The 24,101-nt window shown below is 28.3% G+C and overlaps 2 protein-coding genes and 1 long non-coding RNA gene across 3 annotated transcripts; 2 read left to right on the top strand and 1 right to left on the bottom strand.

Annotated features, from left to right (window-relative positions):
- The first annotated feature begins 3,798 nt into the window (after positions 1–3,798).
- Positions 3,799–4,823, top strand: LOC126661373 (uncharacterized). Its single transcript, XR_007635645.2, has 3 exons — positions 3,799–4,300; positions 4,377–4,404; positions 4,648–4,823. It is a non-coding gene; the product is annotated as an uncharacterized LOC126661373 (long non-coding RNA).
- A 3,599-nt stretch (positions 4,824–8,422) lies between these two features.
- Positions 8,423–12,193, top strand: LOC126659911 (WAT1-related protein At2g39510). Its single transcript, XM_050353237.2, has 7 exons — positions 8,423–8,775; positions 8,903–8,965; positions 9,061–9,177; positions 9,727–9,973; positions 10,629–10,790; positions 11,076–11,227; positions 11,779–12,193. Exons 1-7 carry the CDS (start codon positions 8,561–8,563, stop codon positions 11,990–11,992), a joined length of 1,170 nt encoding a protein of 389 aa, XP_050209194.1. The 5' UTR covers positions 8,423–8,560; the 3' UTR covers positions 11,993–12,193.
- A 4,244-nt stretch (positions 12,194–16,437) lies between these two features.
- On the bottom strand, positions 16,438–23,228 carry LOC126660808 (uncharacterized). Its single transcript, XM_050354490.2, has 6 exons — positions 23,107–23,228; positions 22,761–22,904; positions 17,252–18,637; positions 17,066–17,134; positions 16,771–16,969; positions 16,438–16,665 (listed from the first exon to the last, which is right to left on the bottom strand). The coding sequence occupies exons 2-6, from the start codon at positions 22,761–22,763 to the stop codon at positions 16,595–16,597; spliced, it is 1,728 nt and encodes a 575-aa protein (XP_050210447.1). The 5' UTR covers positions 22,764–22,904; positions 23,107–23,228; the 3' UTR covers positions 16,438–16,594.
- Positions 23,229–24,101: the final 873 nt, after the last annotated feature.

The raw sequence follows: 24,101 nt of genomic DNA, 5'->3' as shown, positions 1-24,101 counted from the left end.
TCCAACATGGAAAAACCAATAATCTTAAGAAACAACTTCTTCTTCTTTTAACTTAATTTTCAATAAATTCAAAAATTTAAAAATAAAATTTGGAAATATAATAATAAAAAACAGGGGTAATGTCATAAAAATTCATCAACTTTACACGTTTTCTCAATTTAATCATGTTTTTTAAAATTTGTCATAAAAACACACCAACTTTCATTTTTTCCCAAATTCATACACGGTTCTGACGTGACACTCATTCATTGGTGCAATTTGCTGAAGTGTAAGTCATTTTTAACCAATGAATGAATGACACGTCAGCACCGTGTATGAATTAGAGAAAAAAAAAGTTGACGTGTTTTTATAAGAAGTTATAAAAAACGTGATTAAATTGAAAAAACGTATAAAGTTGGTGAATTTTTATGATATTAACCTAAAAATATATTATTTGAGTAGCTTAATGATCATTTTATATTTAGTTCAATTACGCTTTACTTGTACTTGAGGGTTTAGTGGCTTGACCCTAATTTTCTTATGTGGTTTGCTTGCTTTAAAAAATGGTCGTTGATGATGATGGTTGAGATGATGATAATGATGATAATAATAGTTAATCCTCGCTAATTCTTGCTAATAACTAATAGCTATTAAGTCTATTTCTGCTAAAAAAACAATCACACTTTATTTTCATCTATAAAAATAAAAATTTGAGGTTGTAAATTGTATCAAATTGAAGTGTAGGGAGCTATCTGGTAAAAGTATAGTAATAAATTTAAGTACATCCTTTTTTCTTAAGGATGTAATTTCGATGGATAAGACCCTCATTACCATTCTTAATTATTTAAAATATGTTTTAATCATTCAATTTAATAAATTTAAATGGCTAGTTAAATACTTAAACGGATATGAAATATCAAGTTCAATGTAAAATTGTTTAGTTGTTTTCTAAAGCTGCCACAAGTTTGATATGCCTATAATTTTTTTTTTAGCTTTTCTGGAAATTTATGATTTGTAAATGGGATCTTAACAATAAAAGCATTGTTATTTTGTATAACAATTTTTAACTGTCCTTTCTTATATATATGAACCCTCCACACCTAGAGATAGGGTAAACTACTGAGACCCCCCTTCTATTTTAACGAAATACGCTAACTCATTCTCTGATTTTTGTAAATTTATTATGACGTCATTCATGCTTAGGTATATTATATTATTACATTCATATATGAACATTTTGGTTGTCACCTCGGTCAAAATATTAATTTTGACTCTTAAACTTATTTTTTGTCCAGTTTCATCCAAAAATTATAAAAAAAAACATTTATTTACTTTTCTAAATAACAATAAACTAAATGAAAAATTATTAAAATATTAAACATTTCAATAAAAATATATTTATAAAATTTATAAAAATTCTAAAACAATTATGTATTATTTCAAAGAATGAATTATTTTTTAATCATCATATCAAAATATTTTTTCAATTGCGACTATTTTCTCTCTCTCGTCTTCTTTTCTTTATTTTTAATTCCGCTAATAGTACAAAGTAGTAGTTAGTAGTTATAGATCATTGTCTGTTAGTGTGTTATAAAGCAGTTTGCAATAGTTTTGTTTTGTTTTGAAATTGCATAGCCTTCCAAATATATACATTTTTTTGTTGTTCAATCTTAGACGTACAAGGAATAAACTTATAATTAGAGTTATAAATGTAGATTTTTATACGTCAAGTTGAATGATTTTGAATCTAAATTTAAATGTATAACTGACTATAACATGCATCAATATCATCAGCTAATCATGTTACTTTTTCATTTTGTTTCTAACTAAGTCTTTCATGCTATTTTCCTACTGTTGCTTTCAAATTTTCCAAATATAACCAACATATATAACCAACATATACCAGATTGTGAGTAAGCCTAGATATTTTTAATGAATTAATCTAATCGAGTTGAGTCGAGTCGAGTCGAGTTATTAGGGTTAAATGTTTTTGCGGTTACTGAATTGTAATCTTTTTATATTATTTTTTTTATAAAACGGTTACTCAATTATAAAACATTATAAAAAAATTATGAACTACAATTTTTTTTTATAAAATAGTTATCGAATTATGAATAAGGCAAAGATATACAATTATGCGTCAAGCCAATAGTCGTACGTTTTATAAAAAAAAACTATAGATTGATTACTATTTTATAAAAAAAAACTATAATTTGATAATCATTTTATAACTTTTTATATAGTTTTTTTTTGAACAAAAACTTTTTATATAGTTCAGTAATTGTTTTGTAAAAAAGTATAGTTCGTTAACTGTTTTATAATTTTTTATAATTCGGTTCCACTTTGTTAAATAACAATAGTTTAGTGACTGCTAAAATATTTAATTTTGGATAATTATCAATTTTAAATAATTGTTTACTTTTTTTATTGGACCGCCAATTGATTTATTATTTTCCATGAACCCTATTGTCAGTCCGTTGACGATTAATGTATACTAATGGTGTAATTAACTAGGACTAATTGATGCATATATGTATTATTACCAATTTTTACCATTGAAAAGGAACTGAAAATACATATGTTTTGAGATTTTCTTTTTGTACTTGAACGATATAATAGTTTTAGGATTTATTTGGGATAACTGACATTGAGTCATTAAATTTTTGAATTATTTTATTTTGGTTCGGAAAACTTTAATTTGTTTCATTTTGATATCTGAACTTTAGTTTCCTTTTATTAAGAACAATTTTTGGTGAGTCATCACATAAATATCGAGTTGATCCGTGGCCGCTCATATGTTTATATAAAATAGTACGTTATAATTTTGTATAAATAATCAATCTCTGATTTCCCATACATTTGAAATTAAAAAAAAATCTTCCTGTTAAATAAAGTTAAAGTTTAGTCACAAAAATTAAAATAAATCAAAATTTCATGATCAAAATGGAATAAGTTGAATGGTTAGTAGTTTTTAGGATCAATTACAAATTTGTTTAGTTATGCTATAAACTATAAGATAAAAAGGAATATCCCTTCAATATTTTAATGTCCATAACCCTTTCTAATTTATTAGTTAATTAGATGTTTTAGTAATTTACTAATTGACTACAATTAAATTAAATATTTAATTAATATAATGTAATTAGGATATAAAATAAATATAGCATATATTACTAAAAAATAGTTATATTTTCTAATCCACTATTACTACTAAAAAATAGCTATATTTTCTAATCCACTATTACTACTATGATATTTCCTAATTGATTCGGAACCATAATTATAATGGATGTTATTAATCTATATTGATGGACGGTTATGTCCATTAGTTGGTGATTTAGGATTGTATAGTTCATTTTGTAGATTGTATAGCTCTTAAGGGTTATAAAGCTCTATTTTTAAGATTGCATTCGTCTTTCAAAACATACAAATTTTATATATAATGTAGATTATGAATAAAACACAATTTATTTATAATAAATTAAATAAATATAATAATTTTAATCCGATTCACAAATATATTTTTTAATCCTACGAAAACCCTAACTAATTTTAAGATCAATTAACTTTAAAAATTAATAAATTAATAAATTGTAGTATTTGACGAGTTACGTTACAAGCCACGTATGTAGTACACAATGCGAAACTAGTATCAACACTACAACAAAAACAACCTCTTGTGACATATTTATAGTAGCATTTTTAGCAAATGTCATTTTAAATAATAAAAGACTATTGAAGTAACATTTTAATAAATGATACTAAAAATATATTTTTATTTTAATATACTTTTTAGTTGTTGAAGATAAAATCTTTAACTTTAATTTGAATTCCAATTTTTATCCGACTTTTTCTCTACATTTTTTTATCTCTCATCAATCAATAAAATCTACCACTTCTTTTCAGTTATCTCTTTATTACTCACCACGATTTCTCATGGTGTAACTGTCATGGCTATCACTCTTTGTAAAGCATACAAGTAATCAACTCTCTATTATTTTGAAGTGGCTGTCTCTTTTATTGAAGAATGTGGCTCCATTCTCTATATAGAGCTCTCTTTCTTTTTATTTACCAATATAATCTCTGATCAGAAATTTTTTATGTTTTTCATTGCGAAATTGGAATCTCTAGTCATATCTTTGATTTGCGTTGAATCGAATTTGGGATTCTGCAATATTCTTTATGCCTTGTAGATTTTATCAAAAAGCTATATGATTATGCGGTACTCTTAGCAAGACTAACCAATTTCAAGTAGAATTGCCTTTTGTTATAATGCAGGAGAATTGGCATCCAATTGCAGAAACAGATTCTTTCGTTTCAGGTTGCTCTTTTCTTTGCTTTCTTAATGATGATGTCTTATATTTTACTTTGGCATATAATTTAGTACTCTGATGCAGGGATGAAGTGTGAAGCACAAACCTCCAGGTATTACAATTTGCATTTTTTTTTTCATTTTAACTTGAGTTGGCTTCTATACAGAATTAGTTGATTGCATTATTCTTGTCGTGGCATCTTAGAAATACAAATTGATATCCTTATTAAGTTGATTGATTTCTAATCTTACATCGTTGTTTAGTATATTTTTCTCTGCAAATTTTATTTTATCGCAGTTTATTCATTTATTTTTTATTAATTTGTGTTCACTTAAATTTTATTTTTGTTTTGAAGGTTAACATGAAAATAAAGACGGACCATTTACAACAAGTTCTCATAAGTTAGTGGACATCTACAGCTTCTATTAAATTTGGAGCTCGCCGAAATATATTTTGATAGTTTTTTTTTTTTTGTAATTTACAGTTTTTATTTTCAATTTTGTAAATAATATTAAAGATATGAGTGTATAGATAAACGAAAAATTGTCATTTTTTTATCAAATATATATATGTTATTGATTGATGTTTTATGTTTGTTTCCCTCTCATATTCATGAATGAATAGTATAAACCATCAATATATATTAAATTGGATGAAAAAATAATAATCTAATAAAAGTTACAGCGTTATATTTTTTCCATAACCTAAGTAATAATAATAATAATATAGCCTTTTCATAATAATTTAGTAGTTAATGCGACACTTTATAAATATTGCTACCATATTTTTATTGTAATACTAAATAAATGTCACAATAAATATTTTTAAATGTTACAGTAAATGGCTACAAACATTTGTATTAAATGTCGCTTAAACACATAACGACACCGACTAATATAACATATTAATGACATTTGCAAAAAATGTTAATATAAACTTTAAACAACGTTTTTTTAATATTAAGTAACATTTGTTCAATGTCACAATAAATCATTTTTGTTGTAGTGCAATAAAAATATACATAAAAAATTAATATATGTTTTGAATTGTTAATAGTTGAAAGTTACTATTTAAAATTGCTAAAATTAAAAGTTAGTATTGCAGTTGCTACACATTAAAATCTGGATTTTTATTTGTGATAACACTTATATAAAATTAAATTAAATCTAAAATAATACTTTTTTCAAACAATTTTATTTTTCAAATTTAATATTCTTACTGTTTAATCGGTTCCATTAAATATCGTATTGTACTAGCGATATGGAAATATCTATCTCTATTGTGTAATAAGAGCATTTCTAATGGCGCTCTTTATTTTAAAAGCAAATTACTATAAGTCCGCTCATATTTGATATAATTCACACTTAAATCCCTTCTGTTTGAAAATTAAACTATATGGCCCTCACTTTTATTTATGTCAACAGTTTAATCCCTCTGTCCATTTTTGGTATTAGTCAACGAAGTTAACGGACTTATGAGTAAATTAATTTTCAAATATAAGGGATGAAATCGTTGACAAAAATAAAAGTGAGGACTAAATTGTTGACAAAAATAAAAATGGGGGACCATATAATTTCGTTGACTTTGTTGACTAACACCAAAAATGGATGGAAGGACTAAATCGTTGACAGAAACAAAAGTGAGGGGTCATAACGTTTGATTTTCAAACAAGAATGATTAAAGTGTGAATCATGTCAAATGTGAGTGGTGTCATAGTAATTTGCCCTTATTTTAAAGAGCATCTTTAGTAAAATAAAAAGTAACTTGAAAATGAAGAGTCCTATTTCTATTTTCATTCCAATTAAATTTTTATAATTTATTTTTATTTTTATAAATAATAATAAAAATAACAAATATTAATAAAATTAATTTAATAGATTCTCTAACATGAATTTTTTTGTTTTATTTTATTTTTATAAAAAATAAGATTAATATTAAATACTAATATTATAAATTTATTTTTATTTTTAAATTATTTATTTATTCAGTTTTTGTATTGAAAATAAGTAATATAGTATTTGAAAATAAAAATAACTAACTTATCTTTAAAAATTTATAATTTTATTTTTTAAAATTTAAAGTTTAGAGTGAAAATGGCTCTCCATATATAGAGAGCCATTTTCACTCTCTATTTTAAATTTCTAAAAATACAGAGTCCATTGGACGTTTAATTTATTGTCAAATTCTCTCAATTAAAGAGTTCACAATTTTAAAGAGTTTTTTGAATAGGCTCTAACATTTACTACTTGTATGGGATTCTCTCAAGTTCATTTTAGAGTTTAGGGGGTCATGTTCACAATTTATACCGTGTATTATAAAATGAACGGTACAGACCAAAAAAATATAATTTTAATTAAATTAATCTATACCGTTCACTATATAATAAATGGTGTAGATTATAAATATGACCCCCTCAAGTTTATTTGAACTTGGAGGAATTCCAATGCCAGATATGAATGTTGTAATTCGTTTTGAAAATCAATCATTTCATTTATCATTATAGTAATAAAAAAAGATAATAGATGGGGTGAAAACATTGGATGAATCCTTTTATTTATTTTAAATAAAAGTAACGATGGGCTACAATCAGAGGGAGAACCAACTTAGTCATAAAGTAGGGTTTAATTTGAGCTGTCGTCCATTTTAAAAAAAAAATAGAATTTACAGTGAAATTAAAATTAAATAAATATTAAACTTAAACTGCCAGAATAATAATAATAAATAAAATGGTCAAATAAATTTTATCACGGACTGATTTTTTTTTTTAATTCCCATGGAATCTCAATTCAGTTTAATTTATGAGTGATATGAAGAACTTGTTGTTTTGAGTGGAAAGTCTAAGCAAATCATTACACGACACAATATGCATGTTAATTATACGATAATGAGGAGGATTATAGTTTTGCTAGAGAAATTAGTTAATTAATACGCAATCTTTTAAAGAAAAGGTGATGAATTAGAGCCACTAATTTTTCCACATTTTTTTTGTTTACACTAATTCACCCATCACTAACGATGGAGCTAGAAATTTTATTTGGAATCTAAAGCTCATTAATTGGCCATCATTTTGAAAAGTTTAATGAAGAATAAACTAGTCGGCTTTCTTATATTTAATATTAATAAATTAATAATATTTTTAAAAAAACTAACTCCGTTTTATGTCGTATAATTAATCATTCTATTATTTAGTAATTAAGAAAATTTACTAGAAATTCTATATAAACTAACTCCGTTTTCGTAATAATAATTAATTTCAATACTTTATTACCATTTTAGCCATTTATATATTTTTTTTTGAGGAATTCTGATTAATTTAATTATTCCAATTTTTAGTTAAATTTATATATTAACTCTGTAATTAGAAAAATCCATTTTTCAAAATTCAAAACTTAACTTATAATATTAAAATGTAAAAATTTAATTATAAATATTCTTTAACTTTTTCGATGATTGAAGCAAAAACAAAAAACAAAATTGAAGGTAAAAAAGACCGGAAAAGTGAAACAAAACTGATAGATATTGTATTGAGGTTAAATATTGAAAAAATTAATTTGATTGAAAAAAATGACTAAAATTATAACGAAATATTGAAACTAGACTATAATTATAAAATGAAAAGTTTTGAATAAAATCACAATATTCCGCAAAAATTTGAATTTTATTTTCCATTAAACCTTTTAAAAAAAATACAAATACGATCTATAATCAATAATGCATGAATTATCAGGTCAGTTGGTAGTATAAACAAATTATGAAGCTCTTGTCACGTGATAAGCAAGGCAATAATAGACAAAAAGGAATTTAAGAACAGAAAACTTTTTTAAATTTGTCATTCATAGTTTTTTCTTTTTTGGGCTATGAATTAATCATGTGTATATTAATTCATAACTTCCTACCCTAAAAAATGCTTTAAATTTCATGCAGTTGCGTTTAAGAAAACCCCACTAATTAAGAACTTGTGATCATTTACACTCTCATACTTTACTTTTTTGCAATCTGCCACACATTTTCCTCTTCATGATTAGTCAGCAAACACACATTATATGAACATATATAATAATTTTTGAAAACTGATTTCTGATTCTGAAATTTCTTTGTTTATTTTTTTTATTTTTTTTGAAGTTAGTGGAGGAGTCCCTAGAGTTTGTAGTACCAATTTAATTCTCCCTATATATACATGTTATAAGCAAGCTATTGCTTCACATAATCACATTTCTAGAGAGAAGAAGAAGAAGAAAAATAGAAAAATATTCGAAAATTATACGAATATGAAATCTTCTTCTTCGTCCCCGTCTTTTCCGAGAAATTTTTGTGAAAAATCAAAGCCATTTTTGGCTGTGATTTTATTACAATTTGGATATGCAGGAATGTCAATTATGACTAAATCAGCTCTTAATCAAGGGATGAGTACACATGTTTTAGCTGTCTATAGACATGTTGTAGCCACCATTGTTATCACTCCTTTTGCCCTTTTTTTTGATAGGTTAATTCAATTTTTCTCTCTTTTTAATTATTATTTCATGCAAAAATAATATCTTATCTTATATATAACATATAATTTACATTAATTTGTTCATAATATTAACATAATTTGTATTTTTATTGTACAGGAAAGTGAGGCCAAAGATGACTATGTCCACCTTTCTTAAGATAGCAGCATTAGGCTTATTGGAGTAATTAATCTAATCTTGAGTTTTAATTATTTAATTTTGTGTTTTAATTTATGTATTGTTTATTAACTAACAAATTTGTGATTTATTATATGCAGACCAACAATTGATCAAAACTTGTATTATACTGGCATGAAGTATACAACAGCAACTTTTGCTTCTGCATTATGCAATGTTCTTCCTGCTTTTGCATTTTTGATGGCTTGGATCTTAAGGTAAATAGTTAAATTTCATATTTATGCTTAATTATACATATAAGAAATTGAATTTTTCGCCTAAACTAGGACCGGACTCAATCAATCGGATATCGGAAAATTTTACGTGTTTTTCTTAACATCTCATTTTTTAACATAGAATTGATTAATGGGCTCGGAAATTCTGTTTATCGCCTTGTTTCATTTTATTGATAAAATTTCATTTATTTTATTTTGATTATTAAACTTCAATTTCATTTCCACCGGAGGTTTTCATGCAAAAAATGCATTCGTAGCAATCTGTTTTTTTTTTGTTTATTTCGTCACGCGACAATCACATTTTACTTAATTTTATTTGAACACTTACCCTACATGCATATTTTCATCTGAAAATTCCCGTTAAAATGAAAGTAACGTTTAATAATCAAAATGAGACAAATTAAAGATTGTCATCAAAATAAAATAAGGTAATAGTTTAGCAACTCCGAGAATCAATTTACCAGTGCTTATTTTTACGTAAGACAGTTTAATTTTTTGGGGTTAATTAATTAATTAATTGTAAATTTGCAGGCTAGAGAAGGTGAATGTAAAGAAAGTGCATAGCCAAGCAAAAATATTAGGGACTTTAGTGACAGTTGGAGGAGCAATGGTGATGACTTTAGTAAAAGGAGGAGCTATAGATTTACCATGGACAAATAATGCATTACACCCTCAAGTTTCTTCTTCTGCATTAAGCACCACAGATGACAAAACTATTAAGGGTGCTATTTTTATTATCATTGGCTGCTCATGTTGGTCTGCTTTTTTCATCCTTCAGGTAATTAATTTTATCGAATTAAACCCGTCTTTCAGATCAAATTATAATATCTCATATCTCTACGATATGCTTATTAATAGAGACGTAAATAATATCCATCTTTTTATTATTATAGTAGGAATAAATTCGAAATTGGACTCTCAGATCGAGTTATAATGTCTCTATCGTTAGATTATATTTGTCGGGGCGTAAATAGTATCTATCTAATAAACCGGTTTAGTACCTTAAGTATTAGGTTTTAGGTTTGAGCCCTCATATCAAAAAAGAAAGAAATTAGTTGCAAGTAAAATAACCATCTATAGAAATTGTGTAGTTTGACACAAAGCATTAGGGGAAATTACCGCCACCTCTCAAAATAGGTTAAATTACTGTTTTACCCCTAAACTTTAAAAATTATTTGTTTTCCTCCTTTTTTCATTTTATTTTTATTTAACTGAAAATCTCCTTTAATATTTAAAACTCGGTAGAAACGTTAAGTTTTTAAAATTCAGAAAAATTAGTAATTTTGACGTAAACTCGTAAATAGGAATATAGTAAATTTTCATAAAAATTATTTGTAGGTCACTAGCATGATTATATGAGTTAATCCATTCAATTCTATGATACTTAATCACTAATAAATTCTGATAATTATGCTTTATCGATCGATTTACAGGCGATTACGCTAAAAACGTATCCAGCTGAGCTCTCTCTAACAGCTTTGATTTGCTTAATGGGAGCTATTGAAGGCAGTGTAGTAGCTCTTATAATGGAAAGAGGAAATCCTTCAGCCTGGGCAATACACTTTGATTCTAAATTATTAGCTTGTGTTTATAGTGTAAGTATTGCTTAACATTTCAAATTGCCTCCCTAAATTTACACGTGTCACTCAAATTAGCGCGTAATTGAATTTTATTATCAAAATACTCAGAAAGTTTTCAACTATTATCAATTTCCCCTAAATCCCGTGTGTGGATTAGACATTTCCGACCTAATTGATAATCATCGACAAATTTTTCTAGTTTGATGATAAAATTAATTTTTGTACTAATCGATCAAAGAATGCAAGTTGAAGGAGTGAATTGATAATTTAAATCTGATTAAGACTGTTGTGAAAATGCAGGGAATAATATGTTCAGGAGTTGCTTATTATGTTCAAGGATTGATCATGAAAATTAAAGGACCTGTTTTTGTAACCTCTTTCAGTCCTTTAAGCATGATAATTGTTACAATTTTAGGCTCCTTTGTTTTATCAGAGATTTTGTACACTGGAAGGTAACCATCTCTATCTCTCATTATCTATTCTCTTATATATTTTGTTAAATAAATTACTTTACTACCTTTTAATTTTGGTATAATTGTAAAAAAATCATGAATTTTATCGTATTTTATAATTTTACCACGAACTTATAACTTTCGCGATTTAAAACACAACCTTTCAATATTTGACAATTCGAAACATCGAACAATTTTTCAATTAAAAAGTGATGATATGAATGTCGGACATTAATATGATAATATAAATATTCATGACCACATCAACATTTTCTTGATTAAAAAAATTGTTTAGTGTTTTAAATTGGAAAAAATTAATAGTTCGTGTTTAATTGCTAAAACTGCAGAACTCTCCAAAGTTCATGGCTTGTTTTGCAAGTAACCTTAAATTTTTAATACCCGTTTGGTTTTGTTTCATCTATTACCGCTATGAGTTGTTGAAACTATTATATAGAATTCAACAACCGACAAATTTTTTTCCAACAATTTTAATCGGCTCTAAAATATGAAAAATAAAAAATTAAAGGGTTTTTCTTGATGTTTTTTTGTAGGGCTATTGGAGCATTGGTGATTGTTATAGGGTTATATATGGTGTTATGGGGTAAGAACAAGGATCAATCTTCATCAAGCTTAAACAATGATGAAAAGGCAGCAGAAGAAACTACAATAGAAATGGATACCATAAATGAAAGAATTGAAATTTCAAATCAAGAATTTGTTGCAATTGATCTTCACAAAGTTAGACCTACTAATGAATCAATTTGAAGGACTTCTTTTTAACTAATTAGCTTCCCTAGAGTACTTAGTTTTTTTTCTTTATATTTAATTTTGGTTTTGGGAAAAATCATAGAGTTTTAGCCTTTGATGCTAAAATTAATGTACTATATTTGGATACTTTTTTTTATTATTATAAACTTGTGTGAGTTCATATGTGAAAAGAAATTAATAAATTGGAATTCACATCAAGTATCTATCATTTTTGACTTGTATTCTTTAATTAGCTAGTGATCTTAATTACTCTAAATTTGGTGTTAGTGGAAATAATTGTTGCTGCAATAAGTGGATTAAAACAGCCATCAAATGAAATGGAAAATGACGGGAACGAAGTGTTATATCCATATAATAAACTCATTCATAGTAAATTTGGAGGATGAAATAAGCATATATACATACGTGCAAGACATGTTTATCTTCCTATGTAAAGTATAGAAGAGAATTTAATGTTGTTCTTTTTTAGCTTAATACATAATTTAACTCTTAAATTACGCTATTTTATTATATAACACTTTATTATTATTATTATTATTATTTTCTATCATCCATTTAATTTGTGTTCTTTTAACAATTTAACCTCTCAACAATGTGATTGCTCAACTTCTAACACCTTTTTGTCCAGCGTGGCTAAACGCGTATGTATAAACGCGTTAAAGCACGTGAAGTATAACTAAAAATACATAAACTTTACTATTTTGATGTATAACACTGCTTAACTATTTTTTTTTTCTATGTACATCTAATTTTTTATTTATTATCAATTTGACTTCTCAATAATTCAATTACTTAACTTTTAATCATAATATGTCTAGCGTAAACACATTCAATTAATTGGTCAGAAGCTCGTGAAATGAATTTATGCATACTGACATAAAATTTAAGAAAAACATTATCCGTTTCAATCTTTGATGATATTTTAATAATTTGTTGACGATGATAGATATTAAAAAAAATTCAAGTAAGAATACTTAAGCTAATAAAGTAATTTAATGACCACCACTTCTTGTACTAGTAAACATATTTTTTTCATTTGAACATTGATAAATGGAGTTTGTCTCTTTTCTTTAATGATGTTTATAAAGAGATAAATTTACTCTACTTTAATGATATTAAACGATTTTTCAAGTTAAAAAGTTACATAAAAAGACATATATTAATATAAATATGAGGGGTATATTTCTACCTTTTTTTTCTTAAATTAACATATTGTTTGAGAAGTTAAATTGACAATAAATAAAAGTTTAGATGTTCAATAAAAAAAATATAGTTAAGAAATGTTATAGGTTAAAATTGCATTGTTTAAGCGTCAAATTGTACATGAAGTCAACAATACGATTAAACTTGCGATAATAGCTAAGAGGAGCAATAAAATAAAGTAATATAGTTTAGAAATTAAATTATGTAAGTTAAACCTATTTTGAGATCCCTAATCAATACAATTTTCAATTAGTTAGTACCTCATTTTTAAGTTTACCTTATTGAGTCCTTAAATTTCTTTTTGTTCAACAATTGGATCCTTAAATTTCTATTTGTTTCATCAATTTGGTCCTTCTACAGTCCCTTAAAAAGACCCAATCAACCAACAAATAGAAATTTAGGGACTGGAGAAGATAAAATTAAAAATGAGAGATCATATAATCTAAAGTCGTACAGTATATAGATTCTAAAATGAATTTAGCCAATTATATACTGACCCATGTTTCTTTCAGTAGAAAAAAAAAATAAAAGCTTAAAAAGCCAATTTTTTTGCAAATCTTATCAATTTTAAACAAAACTTTTAGATATAATAAGGATGAGGAGACCATACTATAAATATTTGCAAACCTTATCACTTTTAAACAAAACTTTTAATTTTGTTAATTTATCCAATTTAAAATTTTGGTTACAATTAAAATTTTATTGTAAAATATGAGTAATTAGAGTGTCTATACTCACATGCTTGTTATGGCATTGGCATCCATTTTTATTTAGATACCTTTCCATTGAATTTTTTTACACCATTAAACTATAAATTAACAATTTGATACACCAATAGCTCAAATGACATAAAAGTTAAGTAGCAAAGTGTTAAATTGTGGGTTCGATTTCTCGCACATACACTCCTTTTGCTAATTATTAAAAAATAATTTATTCTGACATATCGACCATGTGAGGAACAAAATACATGGCACAACAATCACTTAAGTAAAAGAATAAACTCCTCCCATCTCAATTTCTACACTTAAAATAAATTGTATCATTAAGACCAAAATACCATGGAAGTTGAACCTTATTGGTCCCCGAACTTGAGGATTACATTAGTAACTCATTGTCATTTGTCAATGGTTAAACTTTTAACCTATATCACAAATTTAAATATTTCCCTTTAATCTATGACCACAAGCCAAAGAAAATTGAGAAATGGTTCATTGCCAAATCAAAAAATTTGAAATAAGATAAGATGTGATTAAAAAAAAGTGGAGCTAGAGGTTTTAGTATAGGAGTGGAGTATGCATATAGATTAGTGGATAATCTAAAATTACCACCTATCTAAGTAAAATTTAATGGATATCTACTTGTATTTCAACAAATATAAACTTTTTCTTCATCTTTTGTCAAGACATAATTGATGAGTTACTTCTTCAAATTTCTATCTTATACTCCAAATTAGCATTGTTAAGGGCATCTCCAATAATAACCCTCAAAATAATGTGAATTTTACACTAAAACTACACTACTACAGTGTTTCATTTCCAACAACTAACTCTATTTTTCACTCTAAAAGAATATTATCAGCATATTTCTAAACAATAAAATTTTAAACATTTTACACTTACACCCATGAACTATTTAACGTTTACAAAATACATTCATATATTTATTTATAATAAAATATATTATTAATTTTAATAATATATTTACTAAATATGTATTTTTAATTATGTTTGCTAATTTTAAAAATATTAATTAAATAATAAAAAAAATTTAATATACTTTATGAAGTGTTCAATTAATTAATACAAAAAACAAATTATTTAATGTTACATATTTAAATTTTCGATTAAATCGAACATTCTTAATTTGGATTATATTTAATAAAAACTAACAAATGTTTAATAATGAAATTTATAATAAAATAGAAAACCAAAAGTAAAATAGAGTTTCTCTATTTTGTTCTCCAACAGTACTATATTTTAAGGAACACTGTAATAGAGTGACTCTATAATATAGAGTAAAAAAATAAAGTACACTATAATAAAGTTAGATATAGAGTACTGTTGGAGAGAATTTGCACACTAAATTGACAATTTGGTGTTCTGTTGGAGATGACCTAAACTGAGTTTTTTTAGTATCCTAATTTTAGAATGGAAGTAGAAAATCGAATCTCATCCCGAAAATCAAAGTCCTAGATATTTTAAACTCTAATTTTATAACAATGAGAATCAATTATTCAGTTTTGATATGATTCATTATATTTGAAAATAGAATTTGATTAAAAGAACTATTTTTTTAACCTCATCCCAGGTTACAACCATGGATCCGAGCTTCCGGTCCCCGACCTTGACTTCAATTCAAGTCCCGTATTCAACTCAGGTCCTGACTCTAACCTTATTTCATCTCGGCTTAAGTTCGAACTCCAACCCGACTCCCTACCCCAATCCCAAGTTTCGATCCCAACCAAATTCCCAACCCGTCCTCAAGTCAGAGTCATGACCCCAAATCGACCCTTGACTCAGACCCCAATCCTTGTCCCAACCCTGAGTTTCAACACTAGCGCGAGCCCCGATCCTGATCTAAGTCTCGACCCAATCGTGACCCTATGTGTCCTGACCCTCTAACCATAATTTTGTGTCCCAACACTAATCCTGATTCCAAACCCGTGACCCGAGTCTTGACTCAAACTCCGCTCCCAATTCTAGCGGAGTCCTAAAAATAGGGTTATATGACTGTTGACTAATTCTAAATAAAAAAAAAAGGAGTAGATTATTGCTTATTTAGAATTTGACCTAGGGGTAGGCTAAACTAGTAAATAAGGGCAAAAAATATTTTGTTGAATTTAAATTTAATAAATATCAATCAAATGAATTTTGAATTTCTAAGAGCTGAACCTAATTATATTCATTACCGAAATTCATTTGATTGATAGTTTGTCATTTAATCAACATATGAAACCTTATAATAACAGTCTCTAATTATCCCGTTTTCCCATATTCGTTATCCGTGCTACATAGCTTGTCATATCTCAAACAAGAGCAGTTAAGCCATTTTATTTTTCTTTTTCAACTTAAATTGTAACTTCAAACTATGATATTAAAAAAACATCCTATTCGAAGGGGCTTGTGCATAGCTTAAATCTAGTCCCCTTGTCTCTTGAACCAACATGGAGAAGGCTCTCTAGCCTCATGCACATAGTGACATACATAACAATATTAAAAAATATCTAAAAGATTCAAATTTCAAAAATTAAAACTTAAATAATAAGTCAAAAATCCAAATCACAGCCGTCTCCTCAAAATTATTAAAATCTTAAAGTAAAGTGATAATTTACCCAGGATACACGCTGCTGTGCACAAAATATACCACCTCGCATATTCAAGAACTAGGATCTTCATCTCAAGATTGCCTGACGATCTCATCCTTCCCATAGATGCGCTGAAGTTCATGAGTAGCAGCTTGATATGATGCTAGCAAAGGCAAAAAGAGAGAAATTTGTGTGAGCGAATATAATAATTAAATTTATCAATCATATTTGTGTCAAATTGTATTAAATCATCTACAAAATGTATTACCTTTCCAGGTACGAAAATTCTTCTGATTAATCGGAGTACCAGTCACAATTTGGATTGCATCAAATAGCATCTCTTGCTGGGTGTTTTTCAGCTCCTGAACAACCGAATAGACCGTTTTCCCATTCTCGAAGTAAATATGATTGTTAGGGTGCTTGGTCTTGCAATTAGCATGGCGCTCAAACTCATAAGCGTTCAGAGCCTGCATGATACATCTAATAATATCAGAAAAATCCAGAATATTTTTCTATAAAATTTTAAATAGGTAGGTTAAAACAGTTACCAATTAGTCATGTACCTTAGTGAAGTTGCAATCCTGGCACCCGCATAGATACGTACTTCCCTTAATTGATCCTTTAAGAGTTTTCTGATAATCAATAAAGTTAACATATTATTAAAGGGCATATTATAATCAGCAAAAAATAATGCACCGCCTTCTATAGAAAGAAAACTGAGAATTTTAAGAATAATTTAAAAACCGCACCTCCCTTGACCATGAAACGTATTTCACAGGAACCCCGTCGAGCATGCCAGTCGATAACAAACTTTTGACATTCGAAGGAAAGTTATTCGGAGTAACCTTCTTAGATGATTTATTCTTAGGGGCTGCATCGGATTTTGAATTAGATTTGGGGACATTATTTTCAATCGGATTGGCATTTGATTGTACGACAAGATCTCTCTCGCTAGGTACTTTTAAAGTTTGAGTTGAGTTCTGGTTACTGATTAACAGACCATAGCGACTGATAATACTGCCAGAGGGATTTGCCTCAGGTTCACCATGAAAGCTTCCAAAGGATATGGTATTGTTCTCACCTTTGCTATAATCGTTACCGATAGATAAAATATTAGAACCCACTCTGGAATCAGCCTTGTCATAGTTAGGGCCGATTGATACGACAGTTTCATCACCCTTGCTATAGGTGGGACCCATAGAAATGAAATTCTCATTTGTTCTGTCATAGGGGGTACAGGTACTCATCGCAATAAAATCTTCAAATCCCTTGCTAAATGAAGATGTCATCGATGAGACATTGTTGTCTTCCTTTTCAAATGGCGATCTCATAGTTATAAAACTGGCACCCCCCTTATTAAAAGGTTGACCCATTGATAAGACATGGTCATCTCTATTGCTATAAGTGCGATGTGCTGATATAAAATTTCCGTCTTCCTTGTCAAAGGTGCGTCCCATTGAAATGAAATTGTCATTTCGTTTACTGAAGTTGGGGCCAACTGAAATGTCATTCTTGTCACTTTGATTATAAGTTTGACCCAAAGTTATAGAACTGGTGTCATCCTTATTATAGCCAGCGCCCATTGTAATTCTACTATTATATACTCGACTATAAGCATGCTCCAAAGATGCGGAAATGTCATTGCTGGAATCCCCAACTTGATTGACTCTAAGTTTCCGGATTCCACCAAAATTAATACCACCTGAGGGATCATCCATGGAATGGGACATAGACAGACTAATAGAGGAATTTTTGTCATATTGATTATTGAAATATTTTCTTCCCATATCCATGGTCATATTTCCACCAGCAGTAGAAGGAATATTTCTATCCACCATATTGACAGCACGAACAGCCTCAGATCCAAATAGGCGGTCATTGAATTGCCCTGAAAGTGACTGAAAATTGGAAGCATTTTGCCATGGAGAAACATTCATGTGAGAAGTTTCGAATACTGGCCTGCTACCAAGAGATTCAACTGCTTGCTTTTTGTTGCTGTACAATTCTGCTCCAGAGGAATCCATAAACCATTGATTACTACGCTTTGGTTCAATTCTTGTGCTACCTTCATAACCTGTCTCTCCATCAAGACCTCCAGAATCTCTTGGCATCCAAAAGTTTTTATGCTGAAAAGACTGCCAGAAACAATAATATATATATATATATATATATATATATATATATATATATATATGTAATTAAATCAATTAATAGCTAATTAATGAAAGAGAATCTTTCCTGAAACTCAGAAATTGAACAGGTGATGTGAGCAACACTTCAGCACTTCGTACATGACAGAAACAGCAACTAACAGACCGATAGAAGGTTGGATTTCAATTTTAATGTTTCACTTAATTATAATATGATCTCCTCATTCGACATTACTTCATTCAGTTACAAACGAGCATGCGCTTACAAGCACACAAACAGACAAACACGACCATTCAAGGAAATAAGCTTCAATGTGCAAGCATGTTCGAAATCCAACGGATAATTCATCCAATTAAATTTAAAGGTACAGTACAGTGACACAGATTTATGGTTCAATTCTCACATGTGGTGTTTAACAGGGGAAAATCATACACATGCATCTGTGACTTTATAGCTTATATTTTGATTCAGTCTGATCACATTTCTTATCTTATATCGCGATCTCCTATCATAGTTACAAATACAAATTAAAGCCATCTAAACTTATGGAAGTAAATTTGCGTCAATCTCATAGATGTCAAGGTAATTTTTTGATAAATAAAGAAAGAAGTGGACAAAAATAGAATTGTATCAAAAACCATGCATAGTAGTGTTCTATCGAGATTCCAGAGTTCAACTGAACTATTCCTTCATAACTGGAAACATCTACTTACAGTTTTCTTTTTCAATAACGTTTTATGATGTAAGGATTCTCAACAATCTGCCTTTAGTTGCTTTCAACAGAAATTCTAATCAGTCTATACCCCCATAAATTGGTTCTTTGAGTTTATTTATGTGATTGGGAAATGCCTAAAGAGTTCCTATATTGACATGATCATCAAATGCGACCTCTACTTACTATATAATCAATTATTTCCAAAGTAGGCATCGCGGTCAAGGATCAACATTACATTTTAGATGATAGATCCATATCCATTCACTCTTAAAGTGCTAATAAGAGCTTTCTAGATAATGTATGCATCCCACTTGAACCAGACACACAACATTCTTGTGTCAGTCAGACCCACTCAGCTATTTATAACTCTTCAAAAGCAAAGATTAATTGTTGTACATCTGAAGATTTTATGGTATGATACAAAGCATGTATTGAAATTGATTGCAAAAAAATTTAAAAAATGAGAGAAAAAGGCTTTTTCTGAACTTGATAAGAAACTTCATAGAACTTTAAGAATGTCAATGAGAGAATATATTCTTTGGGGCACAAAGGAGTTGACAGATTTTAAGTCAAAGATGTGTCTAGATACCTACTTTCGCATCCTTATTAACAAGTGCTTGTCAGGATATTTTTATTCTCACAAAATATAAATTTTACATTTTGTTTCCCAGATAAATAGCAATAACTATCCAATCTCAGTTAGTGCTAGCTAAAACTCAGTAAATAAGATAATGAAATTCAAAACGAAGAAAGCATCACTTAACACGTGTACAAGCGGACATTGATCTCCAACAGATCCAACGATCGTAATCAAATCTACCAATTTACCAAAACTCACAATACATGGCTCGTTTTAATCAAATGCTCCAAATAACAATTTTTGTAGATCTTCCAATCTTGGGAGGGGAAACTATTAATAAATTTGACTGACAAAAGCAATTCCAAATTGGCCGATATAAACAAGAATGCAAACAAAAGTTCGTGTGGCCTAGTGGTGGGGGCTTTCTCCCATGAGTTGGAGGTCTTGGGTTCAAGCCTCCACACTCACACCCTAAGAGATCTTAAAGGACACACATTGAGCCCCACTGATAATGTGGTGGCATTAAATTTCTAGCTACTAACAACAAAAGTGCATGTCACATTCATTACTAAATGAATTTGAAAAAGAGAGCGTCGTGTAACACGTGTATAAGAAGAACTAGGTCTCCGAAAATCTAGCGATCCTAAACAAAGCCACCAATTAAAAAAAATCACTGTACCAAAAACTATGGCTCATTTAATCAAATACCCTAAATAACAATTTTTGAAAATCTTACAAACTTGGAGGGGAAGCTATTAGTAAATCAATCGAAAAAGGCGATTCCAAATTTGAAGATGTAGACAAAAATGCAAACAAAAGTGTGTCACATACATTATCAAATGAAAATGAAAAACTGAGAAAGCATCACGTAACACGTGTACAAGCAGAACTAGATCTCCGGAAATCCTACGATCCTAATCAAGTCCACCAATTCACCAAAAATCACAATACCAAAAACTATGGCTCGTTTTAATCAAATACTCTAAATGTCATTTTTTAAAATTTTCCAAACTTGGAGGGGGAAATTATCAAAATCAACCGGAAAAAACAATTCCAAATTGGCAGATATAGACAAGAATGCAAACATAAGTACACTTCACAATCATTACCAAGTGAAATGAAAAAAGAAGAAAGAATCGCGTAACTCGTGTTTGTCTCCAAAAATCTAACGATCTCCAAAAATCTAACGATCCTAATTCCTAACCAAATTCACCAATTTACCAAAAATTACTCTACCAAAAAACTATGTCTCGTTTTAATAAAATACTCGAAATATCAATTTTTGTAAATCTTCCGAACTTGGTGGGCAAACTATTATTAAAATCAATTGGAAAGGGCAATTCCAAATTAGGAAATATAGACAGGAATGCTAACAAAAGTTTGTATCACATTCATTACCAAATGAAATTGAAAAAGAACAAAGCATCGCATAACACGTGTACAAGCAAAACTAGATCGCCAAAAATCTAACACTACTAGCCAAATCTGCTGATTTACCAAAAATCACAATACCAAAAACTATGGCTTTTAATCAAATACTTTAAATATCAACTTTTGTAAATCTTCCAAACTTGGAGGGGAAACTATTATTAAAATCATATGGAGAAGGCAATTCCAAATTCGCAGATAGAGACAAGCATGCAAACATTAGTTTGTGTCACATTCATTATCAAATGAAATTGACAAGAAGAAAGAATCATGTAACACGTGTACAAACAGATTTACATCTACAAAAATCCAACGATCCTAACCAAATCCCCGATTTACCAAAAATCCCAATACCAAAAACTATGGCTCTTCTTAATCAAATACTCTAAATATTAATTTTTATAAATCTTTCAAATTTGGAGGGGGAATTTTTATTATTAAAATCCGGAAAAGCTAATTCCAAATTGGCAGATATAGATAAGAATGCAAAAAAAAATTGTATTTCACATTCATCACTAAATGAAATTGAAAAGCATCGCATAACACGTGTACAAGAATAACTATATCACCAGAATCCAACGATCCTAACAACTTCTACCAATTTACCGAAAATCACAAAACCAAAATCTATGGCTCATTTTAATCAAGTACTTAATTATCATTTTTTGAAAATCTTTCAAACTTGGAGGGAAGGCTATGACTAGAATCAATCGGAAAAGGCAATTTCAAATTGGCTGATATAGAACATGAATGCATGCAAACATAAATGAAATTAAAAAACAAGAAGGCATCACATAACACGTGTACAAGTAGAATTAGATCTCCAAAAATCCAAGGATCCTAACCAAATAATTCAATTTACCGAAAATCACAATACCAAAAACTATGGCTCATTTTAATCAAATACTCTAAATTCCAAATATTTGTAAATCTTCCAACATAGGAGGGAAATTTTTATTTAGACAAGAATGCAAACAAAAGAGCTATTCACATTCTTTACCAGAAAAATATACAGTACAAGATTCGGCTAAGTTGTTCCATTATTCATTAGAAATCGTTAAGAAAAGCAGATGTCAAGCTATTGGAGAAAATCTCATAAATTTCTTCACCAAATTTGTTTAGTTTTAATTCAATTTTCTTTTAAATCATTCTTTCAACCTCCCGTGAGCTTTCATGATCACTAATAGTCATGAAACTCAACAACATACAAAACTGATATAGCAATTCATACAAAAGAATCAAACATTTACCAAAAACAAGCACTATGAAATTAATCATCTATCAATTCACTAATTTAAAACTCTATAAATTAACACAAATTTAATTTGAACAAAAGTAGAATTGCTTCATATGATAATAAATTTAACAAAGAAAAAAAGCGTACCATTTTAACTCGATTTTACACTCCAAAACCGTCAAAAAATCCTTTATCCGACGGCGTTCTTCTATTACCAGCAGCAGACAGCCAATGATGATGATACTACAATCTGATGATGATCAAGCTCAACCTCATACAATAACCATAAACCTACAAAACCAAAAAAATTCAAAATTAAATATTAGAACGAACTTAAATAATTAAATATGCTCATGATCATACAAAACAAGCAATTAAATCAACTAAAATTATCAAATTCAAATTGCATACAAATTAAACCGCATTTCTAGTACGTTTACAAAACAAAACTAGCAAATTAATAGTGTAACTGAGAAGCTTCAGTAAAATTTACCTTCGCCGAAGTTATCGTCGGAGAAATATCCGGCGACGTAAAGAGTGAGAGTGAGCGGAAGAGAAAATGACTTGAGTTTGAAGAGTACCGAGATATATACAAGGGGAAGCGACTAGAGTGCTCAAAATATGATACTTCAGGTGTATGTTGTTATTTATGGTGTGACAAATGAGTATCTTACACGTGGATTTTGAGTTTGTTTAAGGTGAAATTTGAGACCGTTAAATATGTTGACTGAGGTTTATGGTGATCTAACGGTGGAAAATGATTTTGAGTGTTTTTGTTGTGTATATATGGTAAGTAGTGTACATGATAAGTTGCGATGTGGTGTCGTTTAATTTGTTTCTTATTTATGCTTTTTTTTATCAGATATATATCAGTCTCTTTAGTCTTTACTTAGGTGGGGCAATCTGGTATGGTAGAGTACAAGTACACATATGGATTTTAGTTTCAATTTTTTATTTTTTTTATTATACTGCTTTTTATTAGAAAAAAATAACAATAATTTTTTAATCTTTTGCTTTATCAAGTGTTAGCAAAAAAATAAAAACCTTATATCAAATAATATAATACATGCTACTTATGAAAATTAAAGTATCAATAAATTTATTGCATTGTAATTTTTTTAAATGTTATTAGAATAATAAAATTTAGTAATACGTTTTCTTAGCTATGACAACTGAATGTAGCAATTGCATAATTTATTTTTAAATTATTTCACGAATATATGGTATGATCAATAATTGTCTAGAAAATTCTGTCGTTTTGTTTCATTTTATTTCAAAATTATAATATGTCAAATATAAATTATATATTAAAAGAATATGAAATGTAAATAGATTTATTTATAAATATATTTAGAAAATTTAGCAGGATGATTTGAAATAAAAGCCACCAATTAAATATTTTAAAAAAGTACTATTAAGTGGCCCTTGATTATCAAACTGTTTCATTTTTATATTTGGGAATTTGGTGAGGGGCATGACTGGACTTTT

Source organism: Mercurialis annua, linkage group LG8, assembly GCF_937616625.2.
Source record: "Mercurialis annua linkage group LG8, ddMerAnnu1.2, whole genome shotgun sequence".
NCBI classification, from domain to species: Eukaryota; Viridiplantae; Streptophyta; class Magnoliopsida; order Malpighiales; family Euphorbiaceae; genus Mercurialis; species Mercurialis annua.
Note: the sequence above shows the minus strand (reverse complement) of the source record. Positions and strands in the feature narration are given on the sequence as shown.

Bases quoted from the DNA above. Each gene is read 5' to 3' on its own strand.
- LOC126659911 (XM_050353237.2), top strand. From the start codon at position 8,561: ATGAAATCTTCTTCTTCGTCCCCGTCTTTTCCGAGAAATTTTTGTGAA. The intron at 9,178-9,726 runs GTAAATAGTTAA...GTAAATTTGCAG, and splicing joins TTGATGGCTTGGATCTTAAG to GCTAGAGAAGGTGAATGTAA. The intron at 10,791-11,075 runs GTAAGTATTGCT...GTGAAAATGCAG, and splicing joins TATTAGCTTGTGTTTATAGT to GGAATAATATGTTCAGGAGT.
- LOC126660808 (XM_050354490.2), bottom strand. The intron at 16,970-17,065 runs GTACATGACTAA...TGTATCATGCAG, and splicing joins AGGATTGCAACTTCACTAAG to GCTCTGAACGCTTATGAGTT. The intron at 16,666-16,770 runs GTAATACATTTT...TGCCTTTGCTAG, and splicing joins GAATTTTCGTACCTGGAAAG to CATCATATCAAGCTGCTACT.